Genomic DNA, 20,534 nt, shown 5'->3' on the forward strand with positions numbered 1-20,534 from the left:
TCAGGCTCAGGGCACGAACACGCACACAAACCACAGACACAGGATGGATTCTATTTATATGTACAAAAGCCACAAGAGCAGCACAGATTATAGCTGTGGACAGTGCCCGCTCCAAGCTAAATGGCATCTTTACTGAGCTGTTAAGGTCACACATAGAAGATAAAGAAAATAACACTGAAGTCACCTTGTAAAAAATATTATGGTTTAATTGAAGGCTATCATGGCAAAATAAATTGATATCCATAACTTCAAATATCAGAATCTTAAAAAGACAAAACATCTCTGTTTCCAATTGGGATAGGTTTAGATTGTCTTTAAACTGTTTAATTCATAAAAAAGTAATCCAATATATTATATATAATTAATGTACAATGGATACTTGATCTTGAGTCTTATATACACGTAGAGAATAAGACACACAACACAAAGAATGTATTTTCAATTTAATATCTTTTAATATAATCTTATTTACATTGTATTTTTCATAAATGTTTAGTACATAGTAAGTTACAATACTTTTGCATCCATTACACAGTGAACTCAGAACCTAGAAAATGCAGATTGAAATGATACTGCTTAACAGTCTTCAATATTCAATCTACAACAGACCTCAACATTTTCCACATTTCTTGCTCAACATTTAGGTTTTTTGATTTCATTCACTTCTATGAAAGACTAATGACTGCAAAGAGACTTTGTTCATTCATGGTGGTCTATTTTTTCCTAACAGTCAGGCAATGGAGAAGACATGGGCAAGGCAGAGAAACATCAGGGCCACACACACAAGAAAAAACATGTTAAAATGGATGATGAAACAAACATGAAAGGCTTCTGAGATTTTATTATACATGTCACTTAAAATCCAAGAATTCCTGAAACTGACTCCTTTCCATCCTTGTGGCTCATTTGGCTAAATATCCAGGTCATGCCCTCAGACCTCTCCATAAGGTCAGTTGAGTTAAATCTTAAAATTAGGGCTGGCAAAATCAACCCATTTCACATCAAACAAATGTAGCATGATATTTAAAACACGAACAGTTTTCATACACTGATAAGAGTATTTCTCTCCAATAATATGAATGTTAAAAAATGTAACAAAAGTCAATAAAACCCACTTTGTGGGTTACTTGAATTGCAAGTGACTTGACCCTTCAACTCTGGTAGAGGGGGTGGTGAAGAGATTAGTGTGGGCTCTTTTGTTGAGCATATAGCAGCTTGGTCAGTAATCACTTAGTAATAAATAATAAAATATCAGAGTGAATCAGAGTGGTCGCAGATACAAATGGAAGAGACAAAAAGTTACCAAACAGTGGAGCAGGCTCATTTTGATCATTTTTACAACGTAACCAGATGCCATGCCTGACACACACAAACAGATACACAGATAGTCTCACTCTCTCACCGTCTCACATGCACTCACACAAACACGCATACATGCACACATTCTGATACACGACAGTGGTTAAACACGAAGCATGAATACTAGTCAATCAATCAGCTTGTCAGACAGAAAGACAATCAGTCTGCGCCTTGTTTCTTCACACGTCTAATTTTCAAAGTCTCTGTTCGCAGGCTCGCATGTGATTGGCTTATTCAGTCCAGAGACTCAAGTGTGTAGGATAGTCAAAAATCGCTGTGGCGGCAGACATTCTGAAGAATGACATCATAGCTTGTTCAAACTGAAGATTAAAAATGCTTCTTCAAAACATCTGAAAAATTTTTTAAAATACTTTGTTTTATGACTGTTTTTTCTCCCTCCTGCTGTGCTTCCTCCTTCGACCCCCAACAGTTCAGTGGTGAGGAGGTAGCAAAAGACCGTGTGTTCCTGTGATGCTTGGCCGTTCGGTATACTCTTTGTATACTTGATATTGTGTTGATGTTGATGTGTGTGTGTGTGTGTGTAAAATGTCAAATAGGTTGTGTGCAAGTGCAAGCGTGACTGTGTATATGTTTGGTTGTGGATTCATCATTCCACAGCAAAGCCGCAGGTCTCCTCCACAGCCGTCAGCAGTTTCTCGTAAAGTTTCTCATAAGACTCATAGGGAGGGATGTCTATCCGGTTAAAACTAGAGACAGAAAAGAATAATTAGTGGCATCGAGGCTAACAGTGTGTACATATATAAAAAAGAGAAACCTGAGAAATCTTCCTTTGTTTCTTTACCATGTGTGAGCCTTTGGCAGATTGTCCGTGTTGGCGTCTATCAAATGAATGGTGAAGAGCCTTGGTCCTGCAGAACCTGTAGAACCTTACACACATACATTCTAGTTATCACTGCTCTACTCTGGTACACAGAGTTGTCATCAGTCTTTAAAAAGTCTTACCAGATCTCAAAGTTTAGCTATTTTTTGTCACTTGCATGTAATATGATTTACGTGGCCATATATGCACATAACACTTCTTCTAGAAACATGTAGACATGCATTTGAGCTTTAGTAATTTGTTCATTTGGACACTGGGAATGGATGTCCAGTTCCTGGATGCTTCTTGTGTCATGCCACACTGACGTGCTCTCAAGTGATATTATACAAAACACAAGTGGCTACTTTTCAAAATGGGATAGAGAAGCACCAAGGTAAACATGTCTTGAGACCTGTTTGTCTGAATAACGAACTGAAATCTCACCAGCAAGACAAAACAAGTGATTGAGTAATGAAGAAGATAATGGATAGACTAACTGATCATGGAAGTAATAGCTGGTTGCAGTTCTAAATGACTCCATGCATTGCTTGTATGGTAAATTAAATGTGTGAGTAGTCGCGTACAGCTCTGTGCTCTTATACACCGATCAGCCATAACATTAAAAGCACTGACAAGTCAAATGAATAAAATCAATCATTTACTTACAATGCAAGCCCAAGTTTTCCACTTAGAACACTGCATCGTGAACATATGATTAACTGTATTCACTTCATCCATAAGAGGTTTTAATATTGTGGCTGATCAGGGTATGTTTTTGTTACGATGTGTATACAGGGACATAAAGTCCTCCAAAGTGTAAATTAATTAGGCTCAAAAATCAGTTATTGTTACTATTGTTACTTCAGTTTCTTGCATATCCATCTGTTGTTGCACAGTTGAATTGAATAAGCAGGCTAAATGTTGACATTGAATGACAAAAATGAGCTGATATGTGTATAGTAAGTGTGTGGTGTCTGAGCCAGTCCATGACCCACCCTGCAGCGCTTTGAACCCCTGTAAGGGGACCCTGGTGGAGCCCGTGACAAACTGCAGGAGGCGTCCTCTCCTCTCCTCACTGAAGGCCTCCACTGCCTGCCAGAACCACCGCACCACATTGCTCTCACTTGTGCAGTGTTTCAGGCGGGTGTTCGTCTTCCAGTCTGCAAGATCTATCTTCCCCAGTCCACCAATGATCAACTGGAAAGACACGGAGGAAGATGAAGGAAGAAGCAGAAGTGGCCCATGACCAACATAAAAAAAGATTTTTACTGTCCTCCTCTGTGTGCCCAGAACTAGAAGAGAATAGTCTAGGCAGCATTCATACACTTTCATTTAAGCTTTCTAAGTTCATTATCATCACTGGTTTATAGTTTACACACATTGCGTGTACCTCTAGTTCTTTATGGTCAAATGGTTTGAGGAGGTGCTGTGGGATGAGTTCACTGAATCCCTTCTGTAAAGCCAGAAACTGGGCTTCTATTCCGCGCATAAACCTCCAGTTCACATAAAGTCTGAAAAATATAAAGACAACATGATGTATGCCAAATAAGCAGGCAGGATAGTACACTATTTACACTCTGTATCAAGGGCATAGTTTGGAACCGCTCTTACCTAACATATTCCTTTTTGTTCTCCTCAGTGACAGGGATATTGCGGCCATTAGGTTTGAGCTCATGTTGTAAGAACTTCCCAAACGCATTGTGCTCCACGCAGAAGGTGTGGTCAAGGACTGAAGTGATGTCATTCTCTCTGCAGAAAAAGTACGGCAATAAGTTAACACTGAAATGGAAAATCCATCCAAACTCAAAAGAGGGAACAAGTGCAGGACATGAACTAAGAATGAAAAAATTGTCTCTCCGCTTGTTCATCTACTTACAATATCCACACGAGGCTCTTGTGCAACTCCGGGTCTGTGGTCTCCAGGTCGCTGAGCTGGATTGGTTTGCCTAGCAGCTGTTTGTAGAAGGGCAACGTGAAGCTCCCGTTGATGTAGTGACCATGAAAAACTGCCAGGCCCATCACACGACCCACAAAGTGGAAATACGACAGGTGGTCCTGAAAGGAAATAGCACAAATAGAGAGACATTTAGTCAGAAAGATTATTGGGTTCAACCATGAAGTGCTTCATGTATGTGTGTGCATGTGTGTACTTACAGGGTTGATGGAGGAGTCGGGGTTAATCTGTAGGGTGTATATATTGTCTGTTGAGTACTGGAACAGGCCATAATAGGGGTTCAACATTTCATGACACAGAAGGTACAGCCACTCCCTACAGACAAAAGAACCACATTGTAAATAAATGTCCAAAACACTCCAAGAAACTTGGTAACAAAATCAACAGCAAGAAACTGAAGAACACTAGACTGTCATCTGTGTCTATTTTTTGTTTTGATTTGTTGTTAAAATTATAAAGATGTCAAATCTGTAAAAAGCAAGTTTTCCAGTCAATACCACAAATAAATGAATGTCATGGGAATGTTGTAAATATGTAAAATAGTAAAAAGTATTTCTTTGTCAATTCGTGGTCCAATTGATTGCAATGCTGACTAATTCAAATCAATTGTTGAAAATTTTCAAATATCATAGAAACAAGAAAGTTCGAGCAGAGCCAGGGAACCTGCGCACACCTCTGACATTAGTGTCAGAGTGTGCACATTGTGCACACACTCACAACTCTCCTCCAGTCACTTCAAGCCTAACCGACATTTAAAGAGGCTTTTATTTCAAAATCGGAAGATCAATACTGTAAACACTGGACAAGTTACTTTATCATATTATCATATCATATATACTTTATGTATGATCTTTTTGCAGCCCTTTGGAGGCCCTGTAGCAGGTCTAGCAGACCAGCAGTTAACCAAAGAGTCATTGGCAAAACGGGGAAAAATAGGGTGTGGTCCCAAAAACTATTATTAATATGTTATTAGATACATGGTGTCCTTTGTAAGAAGCTGTAAATGAAGTAGGTACTCCAAAGAGAGTGACCTATATTTCAAAATAAATTCTTAAAAGCAATGTGCAGGTTCTTTCTTACTTCACTTTCCTAAAAAAACAAACAAACTGTCAACCAGAGTTGCAGAAGATATAATTTACTGTTTTCAGCTTTATCATAATTATAATGTCTTAAGCTGTAAAAGCAGACTTATGTATATATATATATGTATATATATCAGCACACAACAAACGCAGCACTGCTCAGAGATGTGACTGGCTAATTACCTGGCCACCCCACCATAATCCAGGCCCTCCTCTCCCCTGAACTTCACCATCAGGCGCTTCTTCAGGTCTTTGGGCCTCATCTTCATTATTTGCCGATATGACTCCTACATCCACACACACACACACACACCATTCATACACAACAACAGACACACACAGACAAAAGAAACAATTAGTGATCCACAACGCGGCCCTTTGGATCAGTGACAAGATAATTTATTAATATGGAGCCTTTGCGCTTCAGAGAAAGACATAGGTTGTTTTGACTGGTGCTGCCTGAGTCATGAAGAGCGTGGATGCGTGTGTATGAATATAGAACTTCACAGGAGCTACCCACTCCATTCACACTGCTTTCATAGCTCGACTGTGCGCACATTTGTACAAATGTCTAATCTATCTGTGTTTGTGAGAGAGACAGCATTGTTGTCTGGTTATGTGCCGATCACAGGATGGAAATGTTGTGATTTTTTTCAGCAGAGGCTTTCATGAATCTTTCATTTTTGTGCCTTCCTGGTTTGATATTCACACGCACCTCAAAGATCTCCTCTCGAGACACCTCTATGCGACAGTGTCCTGCTTGAGGCTGCTGCAAGGACAGTTCGTGGCGGAGCAGCTTCAACTTGTGCACCAAGTCTCTCTCATAGCGTGCTGCAACATCTCCATCTCCTCCTCCTCCTCCGCTGCCCACTCCCCCACCTCCTACCTCCTCACCCCCCACATCCATCTGGGGGGCTTGGGAAGACTCCTTTGCTTGGGATTGCTGGCTAGAGATGGGAAGAAGTAGAGGAGGACCAGGGAAACAACAGGTGTGAATTGTAAAGACAGTGACAAAAGAAAAGACAGTGGGTGGAAAAAAAGAGACATTTGTCCAAGAGCCACTAAATCTACCACAAGCCCATATTTCTGTAAATCACAAAATTCAGCATCATTAACAGAGCTGACGACTGTTAGTAGGTCATGTTCAGAACAAGTCTGAGTCCAGCATTACGGCCGTGAGAGATTAGATTAATGACAGATTAGTCTCGAAACCACTTATTTTCTATGAATCAGGGATCTCTGCCACCCATGTGGAGACTGGGTTTGACATACATGAGGGGATTTCAATTGTGTTTGCCAGTGCACGTGCCTGTACCTGATGATGGTGTGCAGGCGTGGGTCTGTGAACTGTGTGGTTCGGTTGTTGTGGTCCACAAAGTAGATCCGGCCCGACACGGTGCTTCGGACCTCCCAGCCCACTGGCAACGGCCCGAGCTCTTCGCAGCTCACACTGGCCAGGTCCCTGCACCAGTAACAAGGACAGAGACTTCAGCCAGCAGCACAAATCCAATGCAGTAATTGAGCCTGAAGAAACTACAGCCTTCAACCAGACCTCTTGTCTCCAACAACTCTGACCCTACATACTGTAGGTTCTCAACCCTTCATGCTGACATAAACCCAGAATCTGGGCCCTGAAGGAAAAAAACATGAGATTTTGGACTAATCTGTTGGTGTACTAGCTAACAAGAGAGAGATATTTTCCATACACCTCTAAATACATTTTTCAAATTAAACATGAAATGTCATAAAAATAGAATAATCTTTTAAATTACATAGCATTACAAAAATATTGTATATTTGCAGTGTTACCTACAATATAATCCTGTGTGGTTTGTACTGTTCTATGTTTTTGCTATACTCCTTTTCCTCTGCTGCTGCAGTTTCTCATTGGGGTTTGTTTAAAGTTCATCTCATTCCAGGTTATGCTTGGACTAGACAGAAATGGAGGAGGGGATGTGACCGTACCGCGGTATCCGAGGGTCGTGCCAGGTGCTGACGCCTGTCTGTGTGTGAAGAAAGTATACCTGGCCCTGCACTGTTGTTCGCTGCTCTGTATTTAAAAAGAAAACAAAGGAAGATCTTACAAGACTTCAGAACTGAAATATGAGAAATTTAGAGCACTAACTAATTCTGGTCAGAAAATTATGTGAACTATAAACCCTCAAACTGTCTGACTGACCATATCCCTCTGGCAAGTCAGGCGGCTGGTGCCCATGAGGTCTGTTCTGAGGGGTGTGGCTGTGGCCTCTGGAGTCCGGCCCTCTGATTCGCTGCGCTTGAAGACGACTCTCCTGACTGGGCGAGTCCAGCCGACAGTTCCCACCCCCCGCCGCACCAGTGGAATCGGAGTATGGCAGCGGCTCCTCGCTAAAACATCCTTCAAACACAGGCCTTCACAAACAAACACGCAGAAAAACAAACACATACCACTGAAGTCCTGTTTTCTCTGTTTTACTGGAAACTCTTGACAGGTTAACTGCTTTTTATTTTAAGTAGCAAAGCATTCAATCAAATGATAATTATGACTAACTGAATATCTTTTGGAAATCATTCAATTCCACATTTAATAACTTTAAATGTTACTCTGTAATGTTGGTAGCATTGATGCCGTTTGACTAACTCACCCATCGTTTTCCAACAGCCCTCTGCAGTCCACCACAGGGCCTCCGCTGCCGATGCGGTCTCGTGTCTGTAAGCTCACTGGAAAGAATCAGAGAAGAAAATTCAAAGAGATGACAATGTTATCTCTAAACAACAGGCGACATAAAGAAAGAAAGCTGTCATGAAGACGAGTCATCTCTACAGATGATGTGGGTCCAGTCTTACCTACAATCTGTCCCCGCACTGCGTCGCTGTCTGAGGGGTTCAGTTTACACAGATCGAGACGCTGGTCTGGAAGAAGAGGAGAAAGAAAATGCACTTAAACCAAAAATGTTTTTTTGTGAATATGTACACATTTTTCTGTATATTTTAAATAAGAGCACTTCACAAAAAAAGGACACACTTACATCCTGTGTCTTTTAGCCGACTGATAGCATTGGAAAGAAGTCGTATGCAGCCCAGGAAGCCTGCCCCCTGTCGTTTATGAATCTTTTTGTGATTCCATATACTGATGGTGATGGAGTCTGTCTTCCCAATGTAACTGAAAAACAGACACACTGTGAGATTCTCATGTATCTACTGCATAGCTCTCTTTTTGGAAACCTGTTAGAATATGAAGGAGCAACCCAAATAAAAAAAGGAGATACACATCTTTATTTAAAGCTTAATTGTAAGCTTTAAATTTAATACAAGTAAAAGAAAAAAATCAGAGGAAAATATTTATTACAAAGTAACATTTTTAAAATATGGTTTAGTGTGTTAGTTGTGAGCTCAGGGCAGGAAACTCACAGGTCGTAGTGCTGATTCCATTTGGGATCCAGTGTGCTCTTGACTGTGTCTGTAGAGTGGCATTGACCTGATCCATCCACCACAACCTTGGCAAATGGATCTGGAAGTCCTGTGCACACATACTTCAGATTAGCTGTTTACATCCTCTACATAAAATCACAAAGATAATATCTAAATTGGTCTGAGTACTGCAGATAACAGTGTCCACTACAATCCCAGGTTTTCTACAGCTTCATACAAATGTCTGCAGATTTTTTCTTCTCATCTGCACATTTACTGAGTCTCTCCTGCAATTTGAAAACTGCGAACCCAATAACAGCACGCTGATCATAGCTGTTACTTAAGCATAATTTCATGGTGAAACTGGAGGAAATAAATACTCTTAATCTGACCATCCAAAGATGACAAACTGACTGTGGGTTGATCACTTGAGCTGAACAATACCAATGTTGAATTTATACACAGCGTTGTGTCTGACGGCATGCATAGACCCGTACTGAAACACATCATCTCATCATGCATAACAATCGTACACATTAACATGGGCACCATAGAAAAAAAGTACTTACGAAAGAAGTCTTTCTTTGCGAGGTTCTTGGCACATAATACTGTAAAAGATAAAATCATTATGAGCAAAATACCACACACACACAAATATGTAAATACTGTTCATGTGTAGGCTGATACAAATGTATGCTGTCGCACACAAAAACTGCGAGGAGGAAGAATGCTGGTCAGGATAAAACATGAATGCCAGAGGATGCTAATGTGCAGGAAAAGTTATATGACATGCAGACAAGAGTGAGCAGTAAAACACAGGCAAGTGTCAAGATTCCCACACACACACAAACTAACAAACTTACTGTCTCACAAACACGCACAGGCCGCCCACAGTCAGAGTGGGCAGAATGCCTTCTCTGCCGCATCATCTTTACGGATTCAGAGAGCAAAGCTCAAACTGACCAAGACTTTGCAAATTTATTTTTCTCAGTATTTAGTTTATTGTGTACAGTTTCTTGTTATATGTTTGCAGACAGTGTGTATGGTGCGGGAGCTGTCATATGCCAGTATAGAGGTCGGCTCAGTAAGCACTGCTTTAACACTAAAAAACACAAGTGAACCACAACACACCACACAATTTTTAGAAACAGAATCGTATCCAGTCACAAGTAGTTCTTGATTATAGGGCAGTCTGGTTCTTGAACAAAACAAGCTGCATGTTTGGATTCAAGGCTGATGTCAGGCACCCAAAAAGTAACTCTAATGTAAGGTCTAACTAACATGAAAACAACAATAATGTTTACACTGCAGGTCTCAATGGCCAGTTCTAAATGTCAGTGTTTAAGGCACCTGCTGTTAAAAATGAATTAACTGAATTCCACCTTAAATTTGCATCTTAAACTTCTATACCACCAAAATACAGAGAGAAAAATCTATTAGTTTAAATAATTTACGTAAAAAAAATCATCCGTGTTCCCACATACAATTGGTTATCAGGGCCACTTTTTGTCTAAGAAGATGTGCAGGTGACAGATCAATAGTTGTTGACTTCTGCATCTTTTGCAAACTATTTCTATAAACAAAATTATAGCCAGATAATCTGTGGATCACTGATAATGAAAACAGTGGTAACAGCCATGAACACAATGTAAGTTAAATGAGCAACAGTGAAGGTATATTGGCAACATTTTGGAGAAACAAATTCATAGTCTGTTCTAACTGCTCCTAGCCGATTGCCTCACCACCTGAGCTGTTATCATAGCTTTGTGGCGAATTAAGATCTTGCATGATTTGGTTTGGCCCAGACAGTCATCTAGGAAGTTAGTCAGTGAATTAGCGGTTTAGGATGTGGTGACTGTGTGGTGGCCAAGATTTGTTTGGCATAACTTGTTTTACTTCCTGTGATTAACCCATTGAGAATGAATACAGGATATCCTTCCCTTCTTCCTCATCAAACTCTTCAATCCTCCTCCTCCTGACTAACACATTCCACACCAAGACCTCATCTTTTCTACTCAGACGCGACGAATGAAACACAGCAAGAGACTGTGAGAGTCATGTTCCTAATTTACCCCAGCCTAAGAAATGCTGTATCAAATCTTTTGCCAGAGACGAGGGGCACCCATGATTTCCCTCTCTCTCTCTCTCTCTCTTTTCCTGCCTCCTGACCAGCTCTTCTGTGGCACTGACTATGAGATGGGGCCTTTCTCAGCGTCTCAGGAAATTCCTCATTCTGCCAAGGTCGGGGCTGGTAATGACACTCACAGTTACAGTTCAAATGGTTCTCGATTTCCCCCAGTGTCATTTTCTTTTTTTTGGCATTTATGTCCTTTCTTTTTTCAAAAACCTGAGTGTTGAAGAGAGACAGCGGGGGAAGAATCCTAATCATTCAATCTGGGCGGAACAAGCAAAGCAGAAACAGCTCAGGATAGATGATGGCAAACTGAGCTGCTTGTGTGCCATGCTCGCAGCTCCCCCTGGAATTTGAATTCACAACACGTTTCTAGCACAATCAACCATCTCTCACAAACATTTCAAAGGTTTCCAGTTTTACTCTACTCTTGCACCACAACCACAGAGAGCACTTGATATTCTTCAAGTAATGACAGGAACTAAACTGTACAAGCTTAAAAGCTCATCACAACTTCTAAAATTACAGATAATAGTCACGTTCTTTGGAGAAGCCGCCAGGGTAAAGTTAACTCTCGGGTCCTTTTAGGAATGACTAGGAAATGTCAGACTGCATTCACGGATTTACAAATAAAATAATGTCACCCATGTGAGATGACAACCTCATTTCCCGCACCAAGCTTCTTCTCTGAGCTTCAAAAACAAAGTAGCAGCAAGCAGGCACGTGAGCAAATATCTCACCAACTCAATAACCTGCATGACATGACCTGCACCAGCATCCAAACACACACACAGGATGACAAAGGAGTCTCAGTGCCACATGGATACACAAGCTTCTCATACTGGTACACATACATAAAAAAAAAAGTTTTGTGCTATATTTGCCTAACTGATGTGCTTGTTTGAGCTATAGTGTCAGATTTATAGTCCCTCCATTCTCTCAATTAATTTTGTGTTGTTTTGTGAGACTTTGTGTGTTTCTGCACATGCTGCCGGCTCAGTAAGTGAGCGGATTAGAAGTGCTTATACTGCTTCCTAAGTAAGCAGAAATCCATGCTTTACTCTCTCTTCCGTGCTGCTTTTTTGTGTCCTTTTCTTGTGTTTTGCTCCTTTTTTCTCCTTTATTTATTCTTCCATTTTCTGCCCTTATTTGATCCAACTCCCTCAGTCTCTTTCTAGTGAGTATACAAGGTCACCTGCTGTCCTGATGCTTGCCCTGTCTTGGCACTTGGACAAGTCCGTGTTCAATCCGACTACCTGGCACCAAAGCCTAAGCGGCACGTGTTGCTTCCATAAGTAAATTAACATTATCCTGCTGAATCACAGATTCTTCTCGCTCATTAGACGGCATTTCTTCCACAATAAAGCCCATTCACGACCAAAAACAACCTCTTATAATAATTTCTGATCCAATTTTTTTCCCAACTAAATAGTTAGATAAATAGAAGAATAGCGTTACATAGAATAGATAGAACATTTTTGCGACTTGCATCATTTCACAAGGGTGTCTACTTGCACAAACAAAATGTGACACAACAGCAAAAACAGCAGGGAGTCAGAGGACAAGTAGGGATATGTCTGTCTGTGCGAGACCAGCTTGCCAGTATGGCATTTTTTTGGTTGCAGACAAATACAGTGAAAGGCACTTCACTGAGTAACTGAACTCGGCTGCAATGTTTTAGCCACCGCTTGCATTCAGCTGTTGATGAGTAGTGTCATCGCTGGCTTTTAGTAGTTTCCTAATCATCCATAGGTGGTTTCCTTTGTTGAATTAGCAGCAGGAATGACAAAAAAACTCAATAAGACAAGCACAATTAAGAAAAATTAACAGAAAACCCATTTGCAAGTCCTTACACTCTTAATTTCAACAATAAGTCTCTTAATCATGAAACTAAAATGCTAAAACTAAAAAGGTGGATTAATTCAGTGGTTAACCTCTTTTTTTCTTGATCTTTAATAGCTTAAAATGGCTTATTACAATGTATCAATAATTATCAATATTCAAACAAATCAAAACCTGAAACCAGATTCTGTCCATAAACATCTTGCCACATCACACAACCTAAAGATAATGTCATAGATACTGTAATGTAGAAGATAATGTCTTTGCTTATACTTAGAGCACATCTCTTTCAGCTAAATTAAAGTTACGAACGCAGAAAAAACAAAAAAAGTTGTATCAACCAAATGCAGTCTGTGAATTGTGAAGCACTTTGCGTGGTCTTTGTCTGTGTCCCTGCCACAGACACACAAGCCTTTCTGATGTAGGCCAAACAACCCCTCTCTATAGACTAAACAGAGTGCTGGCCAGCCAGGCAGCATTGCACTCCCATTGGCTCACTACACATTCCTCACCCAATTAGAATTCCACTCATACCTGTGGGGGCGGGGCACAGTCAGGGGCAATAACCTCCGTTTGTATCCAAGCCGAAATAATGAGTGACTAGTTTACATACACATAAACCAACACCCTCCCCCTGTCTAAAACATCCATACACACTTTCTCTCATCTCAACTTGTCTGAAACACAACAGTCTGATAACACACTGCATTTCACTGGAGGAAATTCTTGGTGTTATTGTCAGCAACAGCTGCAACTAAGGGTTATTTAATTACTGATAAATCTATCAACTGATAAATTCATTAGTTTTTAAAATATCAGCAGATAGTGAAAAATAACCCATCACACATTCTCTCAGCCCACTGAATTGTTTTCAAGTGTGTTATTTTGTCCGACAAACAGTTCAAATCCAAAATATTTTCAGTTTATTGTCATATTAGACTAAGAAATACAGACAATGTTCACATCTAAGATGCAAGCTGTGAGTTTTCTTTTTTACTTTTTGGTATTTTTTGTTTTGATGACAACTCTCCTCTAGTAAAATCAAGTCTCAGATATTTTTAGACAGCATTACAGAAATTCAGCATTTTTGCTCACGAGCATCCATCACAACCATACACTTCATGTGCCCTCCTGTACCAGTCCATACAAACCACATTAAAAAAAAATATGCAGCCTTCCAACAAGCCAATTTCGGTATGCGTTTGCTCAGTTTTGAGTCAGAAGAAGGACAAGGCGTCTGGCCAGCGGCTCAGGGGGGTCATTTCCATTTGAATAGAGGCCCCTGTGTGCCCAGTGGGGTTACATTAGCTACAGTAAAAACCATTGTTCCAGCTGTGTCCGTGTGTGTGAGAAAGAGAGGCGCTCCTATGTGCCCTACAGAGCAAAGCCTGACCGCAAAACATACAAAATATCTGAGTTGAGTATAGGCTGGCCAAAAAGAGCAAGCTTGTCATGCTTCTCTGAGTAAGAATAAGTTAAACTACTCAGACGTTTGTCTTGCTACAGCTGACACAACAGCCAAATGACAATCGATACTCATGGGCAATCTAGGCTAGCATTTCACATCTACCGACAAATTGATTTTTTAGAGAGACTGTACTTCGACATTCGCTTTCATCCCCGGTACAGAGCTCGCCGCAGTCGGGTCAAGCAATGGGTTCGGCTGGTGGTCAGCCCTAAAAATGGGTGTAGCTAGCAAGCGTTAGCGGTCAACATTATCTACAATGTTACTATCGGCTAACGCTTGCTGGTTGAGAAGCAAATGCCAGCATTTAATAAAGTTTCTTAAGGTGGTCTTCAGGAGTCAGTGTTTCCAATGACCTGACTGACTAGTCTGCTGTCTCAGCTGTAATACCCACAGGACAACGGAGAGCTTCTTGACTGTCCTCTCGGTAATTTGGTTAGCATCTCCGCTAACAAGCTAGCACTTGTGTGTTTGCTACACAAAAACCGGATGTTTGGGCAAACAGAGTCGAGAGCCGGAGAGACACTTGGTGATGTCTTCTTAGGTTTACTAGAATCGACACTTTGCAGCAGTGGTTTGTAGTTAAAACATTTTAGCTTCAGCTAAAACATGCACCGTAAGCGCTTTTCCCTCTCGGTTTTTTACCTGTCAGTCGGATTTTGATGCTGGACCCGTTCCTCCGCGTCCCAGGATTCGACATCACTCCGGGAAAAACGATCACACAAACTTCCCGTTGGAGTCTCCGAAAAATACAGTTTCACCACTTAATGGGAACGCGATTAACTTCAGTTTAAAAACATACGGTTAGTTTTTGTTTTCCTCACGAATAAAAATGTATTATTTCATCGCAAAGTCCTGCGCTCCTTCGAAATCCTACAACACGAGAGAACATTTTCAGGCAGGCTCAAGCACGTACTGACGTCATGTCCTTAACGGCTATAACCGTACGTGCTCGCGTCTGGGAAGCGTAGGCGTACCCGTGAGGATCAGCTTCTTCCAGGCAATCCTTCCCTACGTCCGACCCTACGTTTTTTTTTTTTTTTTTAGTATATTCAGGTTCTGTATCCTGTATTGTTAGAACGACGTTTCTTCTTAATGGTTCTGATCCGTAGTATTTAATGTCTGTTATGTGTTTTTTTTTGAATGGCAAACACATAGTCTTACCATAAACGCATTTTAATTAAAATTCAGCGGTTTAAAAATGGGAAATCAATGACTACGGTCAAATAACATTTTTTTGCATGTAAGTAGACTCCTCACTTATACTTTTTTCAGATTTTAAGAAGACTTGTTTTTTGCTTTCCATTTCAGATATCTAACTACAAACTTCTATTTGCTTAAACTAAAATAAATTTCTGTTTTCTGCTTTCCTCCAAAAATTCAGCCTATTAAACTATCTCTCGTGTATTCAATCTTAAAAGTAGTAATCTTTAAGATTTTTTTGGTAATCTATCTGACCTCAGTTCAAGCTCACTACAAAGAAATTTAAAGTATTTGAGTACAAGAGAAAATTCTAGGTTTTTATGCATTTTTATGGTTACTCTCTCCTCCCACATGATCTTCAACAGCAAATACGATTCACTTGCGTAGATCAATAATATCTCCATCCAAAAGAGCTCATTGTTAATGAGCTCTCATTAATACTAGAAATCTTTCAAACAATATGAATTACAAATGAGATTTTAAAGAGTTCGCCAAAATAAATGCAGAATAAATTTTCACCCATCTCTAGTAGTGTTGTTGTGCAGATGGTTTTATTCTTATTTGTCCAGAGTTAGACATGTCTGACTCTGAGAGTTCCACCTTTACCACAAAACAATAAGGGTGAATATTATTCAATCTGCATTGCTCAGAGCATTAATGTAAAAGCCTCAACGGATGCTGGTCTTTCCAGAAGCAGTGTCCTCGTTGCTTTGGATAATTCATAGATGTTGCTGAAAACAGTTTTTGTTAATGACTGACTAGTTTCTACTGAATTAAAAGATGTACCTTAAAATACCCGATGTGGTAGATCACTCTTGGACAATTTCTTGTTGTGGTCACTAGGCGGCAGTGTTAGCAAAGTCATTCTGTTCCATTTGAGTTCAGTTATAGCTAGTATCAACTGTGTACAGCGGCACTCTTTCTTTGTTAATGTACAGCAGAAAAAATAACATCATTAGAGTCTGGGCAAATATAATGAAGCTGCAATGTGTAGTCTGCTGTGTGCACCGATATAAGGTGCCTGACATTTACAGAAGTGGAAGAAATGGGTTGATTTATATAGGATCCCATATATTGTTCACTGCAGTGACCCACAAAGACCCATAAACACTGCTGTTTGACATGACGGCTGTGGTTGCACATCTTTAAAGTGGGTGGATGCTCTGTAACAGAGAATCAGTCTGATTTATGTTCTCTGGAGATGTAGATGTTCATTTATGTACACTTAACCACCCTCTTTGTCTTGTATCTCAGGGTTGGTGACCTTCTCCACATATACCCCCACACCTTCACCATGCCCTTATCCATGCCATACAATCAAAACCTTACTAAAGTTATAGTACATAGCTTTATCAGCTAATTGTATTTAAAGTATCAAAAGTATTGAGCTGTAATACAATACACCAGGTTTGCAACCCAGCCTTGGCCCTTCTATGTGGAGTTTGCATGTTCTCCCTGTGCCAGCGTGGGTTTTCTCTGGGTTCTCCGGCTTCCTCTCACAATACCAAAAACATGCACATTAGGTTAACTGGCTACTCTACATTGCCCCTAGGTGTGACTGTGTGCATGTGTGCTTCCTTCACAGAAGCGTTTATATTTTTGTCTCAGCCATCCCACTTTTTGCTCTCCGTTTTTTCCTCTTTTTGTCCCACTAACTCTCGTATTTCTATGTTACGTGTGTCATGTATGTTTCATGTACTTGTCAACACTCCACAGGTGGCCAAAGTATCGCCAGGCACAGACACACAAATTAGTTTATCCCTCTAAAACAGCCACGTACAGCTGTTAGCATGATTATGTGATTATGTGTTTGTGTGTGTGTTGTGCGTATAGTGTGTGTGTATGTGTCATTCAAAGTGCCGTTGTAACCCCTGAGACGAATCGAGAGTGTTCACAGCTACTTAGATCATTCCAATCATAGAGACATACCTCTTGGGACACACACACACACATACACACACACACACACACACACACACAGTTAGGAAATCCCACTGGGTGGCCAAATGCGAGTTTCTTTTTGCAAAATGATTTGAATAGAATTCATAGAATATAAAAATAAAAATAAAAAGAATAGATCAAAAGGGGAACAGAAAAATCTATATTAGACTTTAAGAAAAAAGAGAGGGAGAGAGTTTCTATACATGCTAGAATCTGTTTGAGAATCTGCTCAAAATTCACATTGAAAACATTTAGAAATTATTTCAAAATTATAACATAACAATATTGATTTAGAAACCTCTTCTTTTTAAAAAGCTTCTTATACATCATTTTGGACTTAGCGGAACCATCAACTCTCCTGAGTTGGATTCTGTGTCTGTGATGAACGTCAGTCTGTATCTATTAGGGCGCCTTTTGGGGAACAAGAGCGACAGCTGCTTCAGTTCTGAGGAGTTGGGATTTAGGCCATTCTCAGGAGTGATGTTTCCCTGAAAGCACAACAACAAGCTTTGGTGGACACAAAAGTTTTCCTTCTCATCATGTCAGTTACACAAGCAAAATTCTTATGGGGCTTAAAGCCAAACTCAACTCCACCTCAGCAATCTACCTATGTATCTACTCTACAAGGAGCTGTTTCAAAATGTGACATACATGCCCTATCACATACAGATAGTAAGGATGAGAATCAAGGTGTGCAAGGACAGAAGGATGAAGAATATCTATCTATTTTTGATGGGTGGGGTGATGATTTCGGCCTGGGTGATGGCTTTCCACGGAAACCCTAAATGGATGGAAACAGACTGAAGAATTCCCAGATCCCGCACTGCCAGGCAGATCAGAGGGATGAGACCTCAGGGTGATGGCTGGTTTTAGAGTTATGACCATATCAGGAAGGAGACAGCCTCATATATAACAGCATGGCCTCAGCTCACACAGCCATATTCCTCCTGAGCGTATCTCTCCCTCCTGCACAGGTGAGTATCAATGTTGGATCCTGTTTAATCGATGGACAATGTTCATCTTCTTATTGCCTTTATTCATTTCCGCTCTCTTCATTGCTCAGCCTCTCTCTGTAGCAGCCAGAAGGTGGGGAACTGGTCAGTTGGTTGGTGTGCTTTGGGGGCAGCAGAAGCAGTCATGCCGGGTGCATATAAAGGGGAGTGCGGGGATGATGTGGACCCCATGCCGTTCCTGGTTCCCTCAGAGAAGGAGCGCCTGGATGCTATGAATAAATCTTATGACATCAAGCGCTCCTGCTGGGTCAAAGATGAGAAGGAGGCTTTCATTACTGGGGAGATTCAGTCTGAAAATGGGGACAAAGTCACTGTGAAGACCAGCAAGAACACCGTAAGAGTAACACTGAAGCTGTTTGGTCTGTTTTAGATTTGTGATACTTTTATGTGTATGAAGCAAAATTGAGTCTGATCATAATAATCATGATGGTGAAATAATTGATTGAGTGATTATCCTTTCTTATCAGACCTTGACTGTGAGGCTGGATGACATTCAGCAGATGAACCCTCCTAAGTTCTACCAAGCTAGCGACATGGCCAACCTCACTTTCCTCAATGAGGCCAGCGTCTTGGAAAACCTGCGCAGTCGCTATGTCAGCATGAGGATCTATGTAAGCTTGTTAATTGACACTAAAACCTTCACAGGAGAAGGAAAGGCATGTAAAGGTGCCTGTAAACTAGATTTGTCTGCACATTATGGCTTTTGTCAATCATTTTTATCCGATGCCTCCTTCAATCCTCTTCACATGTCCCCTTCCACCTGCAGACCTACTCGGGCCTCTTCTGTGTGACAATAAACCCATACAAATGGCTGCCCATCTATGGAGCCAAAGTGGCGCAGCTGTACAAGGGGAAGAAACGCAACGAAGTTCCTCCTCACCTCTTCTCCATCTCTGACAATGCCTACCATGACATGATGATGGGTGAGGAGAGGGAAATGCAAGGGGTGTCGAGAATATACATTTTAATCACAGGTCATTGATGGGTGAGGGCAAAAAGGTAAAGCTGGCAAAGAGAAGAAGTAAGCATGCAGGTGGTATGTGGTGATTGGGGATGAGCCCCTGCAAACTAGTCATTAAAATTCGTTACACTGTTCGGTATGTGGAAATAGCGAGTGGGGCAGTTGCTGGACGGTGTTATCAGGGTGGTGTGTGATGATTTGTTCGGGGAATAGAAAAATATTGGAAGCCATTAAGTGGCGTCAGGAGAGAGCTGACAGCTGTCTGCGTCGTTGGCACTGCCGACAGAGAACATCAGCCATCCTCTGATCTGCTCAGAGGGAAATCAGCAGTAATTACTCCTGTCTCTCTCACAGTCTCTCTGTTTCTCTCCTGCTCTCTTTATGTCCTGTCATCACAGAGCATGAGAACCAGTCTATGCTGATCACGTAAGGACTGTATATATTTTTTATGTTTTTTATGTTTTTTGACGTATATGATGTAGTCTGAATTTCTGGTTATTATTAATTCCTTATTTGTTTCTTTCCTCCAGTGGAGAATCTGGTGCTGGCAAAACTGAAAACACTAAGAAAGTAATCCAGTACTTTGCCAATATTGGAGCCTCCGGGAGCAAAACTTCTGACTCCAAGGCAAGTGTGGCTTTGCGTATGCATGTGGATGTGATTTTAACCATTAATAAAAATCATGTACATATTTTCTCTTCTCTTCTCTTCTCTTCTCTTCTCTTCTCTTCTCTTCTCTTCTCTTCTCTTCTCTTCTCTTCTCTTCTCTTCTCTTCTCTCAGGGCACTCTGGAGGACCAGATCATCCAGGCTAACCCGGTGCTGGAGGCATTTGGCAACGCCAAGACCATCAGGAACAACAACTCCTCACGCTTTGTAGGACTACATATATTTGATGATTTTATCAGTACTAATTTTAGACAGTGAAATAATCTTGTCCATGTGAAATGAAACGGAATTTGTCAAAAAATAACATAATACAAAAAGACAATATAATCTGTACAGCTGTGAGAATAATAATAATAATAATACATTGTTTTAGGGAAAATTCATCCGCATCCACTTTGGGCCAACAGCTAAGCTGGCTGGTGCTGACATTGAGACCTGTGAGTGGATTTTTTTTTATCACTTTGTACAAGACGCCAAGTCTTAGTCTCTACATGTTAAGTGTTATTGAATGTTAAAAAGAGATAATCCTGCAAAAATGCATTAGCTTTGAATAGAATAGAATGAGCACATTTAAACACTACTTGCCTTGTTTTATTTGTGGTGTTTGTTTGGTGTCCGTCTGTGTGTGTGTGTGTGTGTGTGTGTGGGTGTCAGATCTGCTGGAGAAATCAAGAGTGATCTCCCAGCAGGCAGCTGAGAGAGGAT

General features: G+C 40.7%; 2 protein-coding genes across 3 annotated transcripts; one reads left to right on the forward strand and one right to left on the reverse strand.

The window, feature by feature from the left end:
* Positions 1 to 431: 431 nt before the first annotated feature.
* On the reverse strand, positions 432 to 14,970 carry smurf1 (SMAD specific E3 ubiquitin protein ligase 1). 2 transcript variants are annotated; one of them, XM_046415704.1, is made up of 18 exons: positions 14,689 to 14,970; positions 9,175 to 9,213; positions 8,606 to 8,714; positions 8,224 to 8,357; positions 8,042 to 8,107; positions 7,840 to 7,915; positions 7,395 to 7,606; positions 7,181 to 7,265; positions 6,531 to 6,677; positions 5,931 to 6,162; positions 5,399 to 5,502; positions 4,334 to 4,448; positions 4,056 to 4,234; positions 3,791 to 3,928; positions 3,570 to 3,690; positions 3,175 to 3,376; positions 2,162 to 2,237; positions 432 to 2,066 (listed from the first exon to the last, which is right to left on the reverse strand). In XM_046415704.1, the coding sequence occupies exons 1-18, from the start codon at positions 14,741 to 14,743 to the stop codon at positions 1,967 to 1,969; spliced, it is 2,190 nt and encodes a 729-aa protein (XP_046271660.1). In that variant the 5' UTR covers positions 14,744 to 14,970; the 3' UTR covers positions 432 to 1,966. The 2 variants fall into 2 exon arrangements, with proteins under 2 accessions (XP_046271660.1, XP_046271659.1); XM_046415703.1 differs by having other exon boundaries at positions 2,162 to 2,246.
* Positions 14,971 to 18,324: 3,354 nt separating this feature from the next.
* On the forward strand, positions 18,325 to 20,087 carry LOC124073543 (myosin-16-like). Its single transcript, XM_046415826.1, has 6 exons — positions 18,325 to 18,559; positions 18,648 to 18,811; positions 18,967 to 19,123; positions 19,560 to 19,587; positions 19,692 to 19,797; positions 19,944 to 20,087. The coding sequence occupies exons 1-6, from the start codon at positions 18,325 to 18,327 to the stop codon at positions 20,085 to 20,087; spliced, it is 834 nt and encodes a 277-aa protein (XP_046271782.1).
* The last annotated feature ends 447 nt before the right edge of the window (positions 20,088 to 20,534 follow it).

The sequence above is a fragment of the Scatophagus argus genome, chromosome 16, assembly GCF_020382885.2.
Source record: "Scatophagus argus isolate fScaArg1 chromosome 16, fScaArg1.pri, whole genome shotgun sequence".
Lineage (NCBI taxonomy): Eukaryota > Metazoa > Chordata > Actinopteri > Scatophagidae > Scatophagus > Scatophagus argus.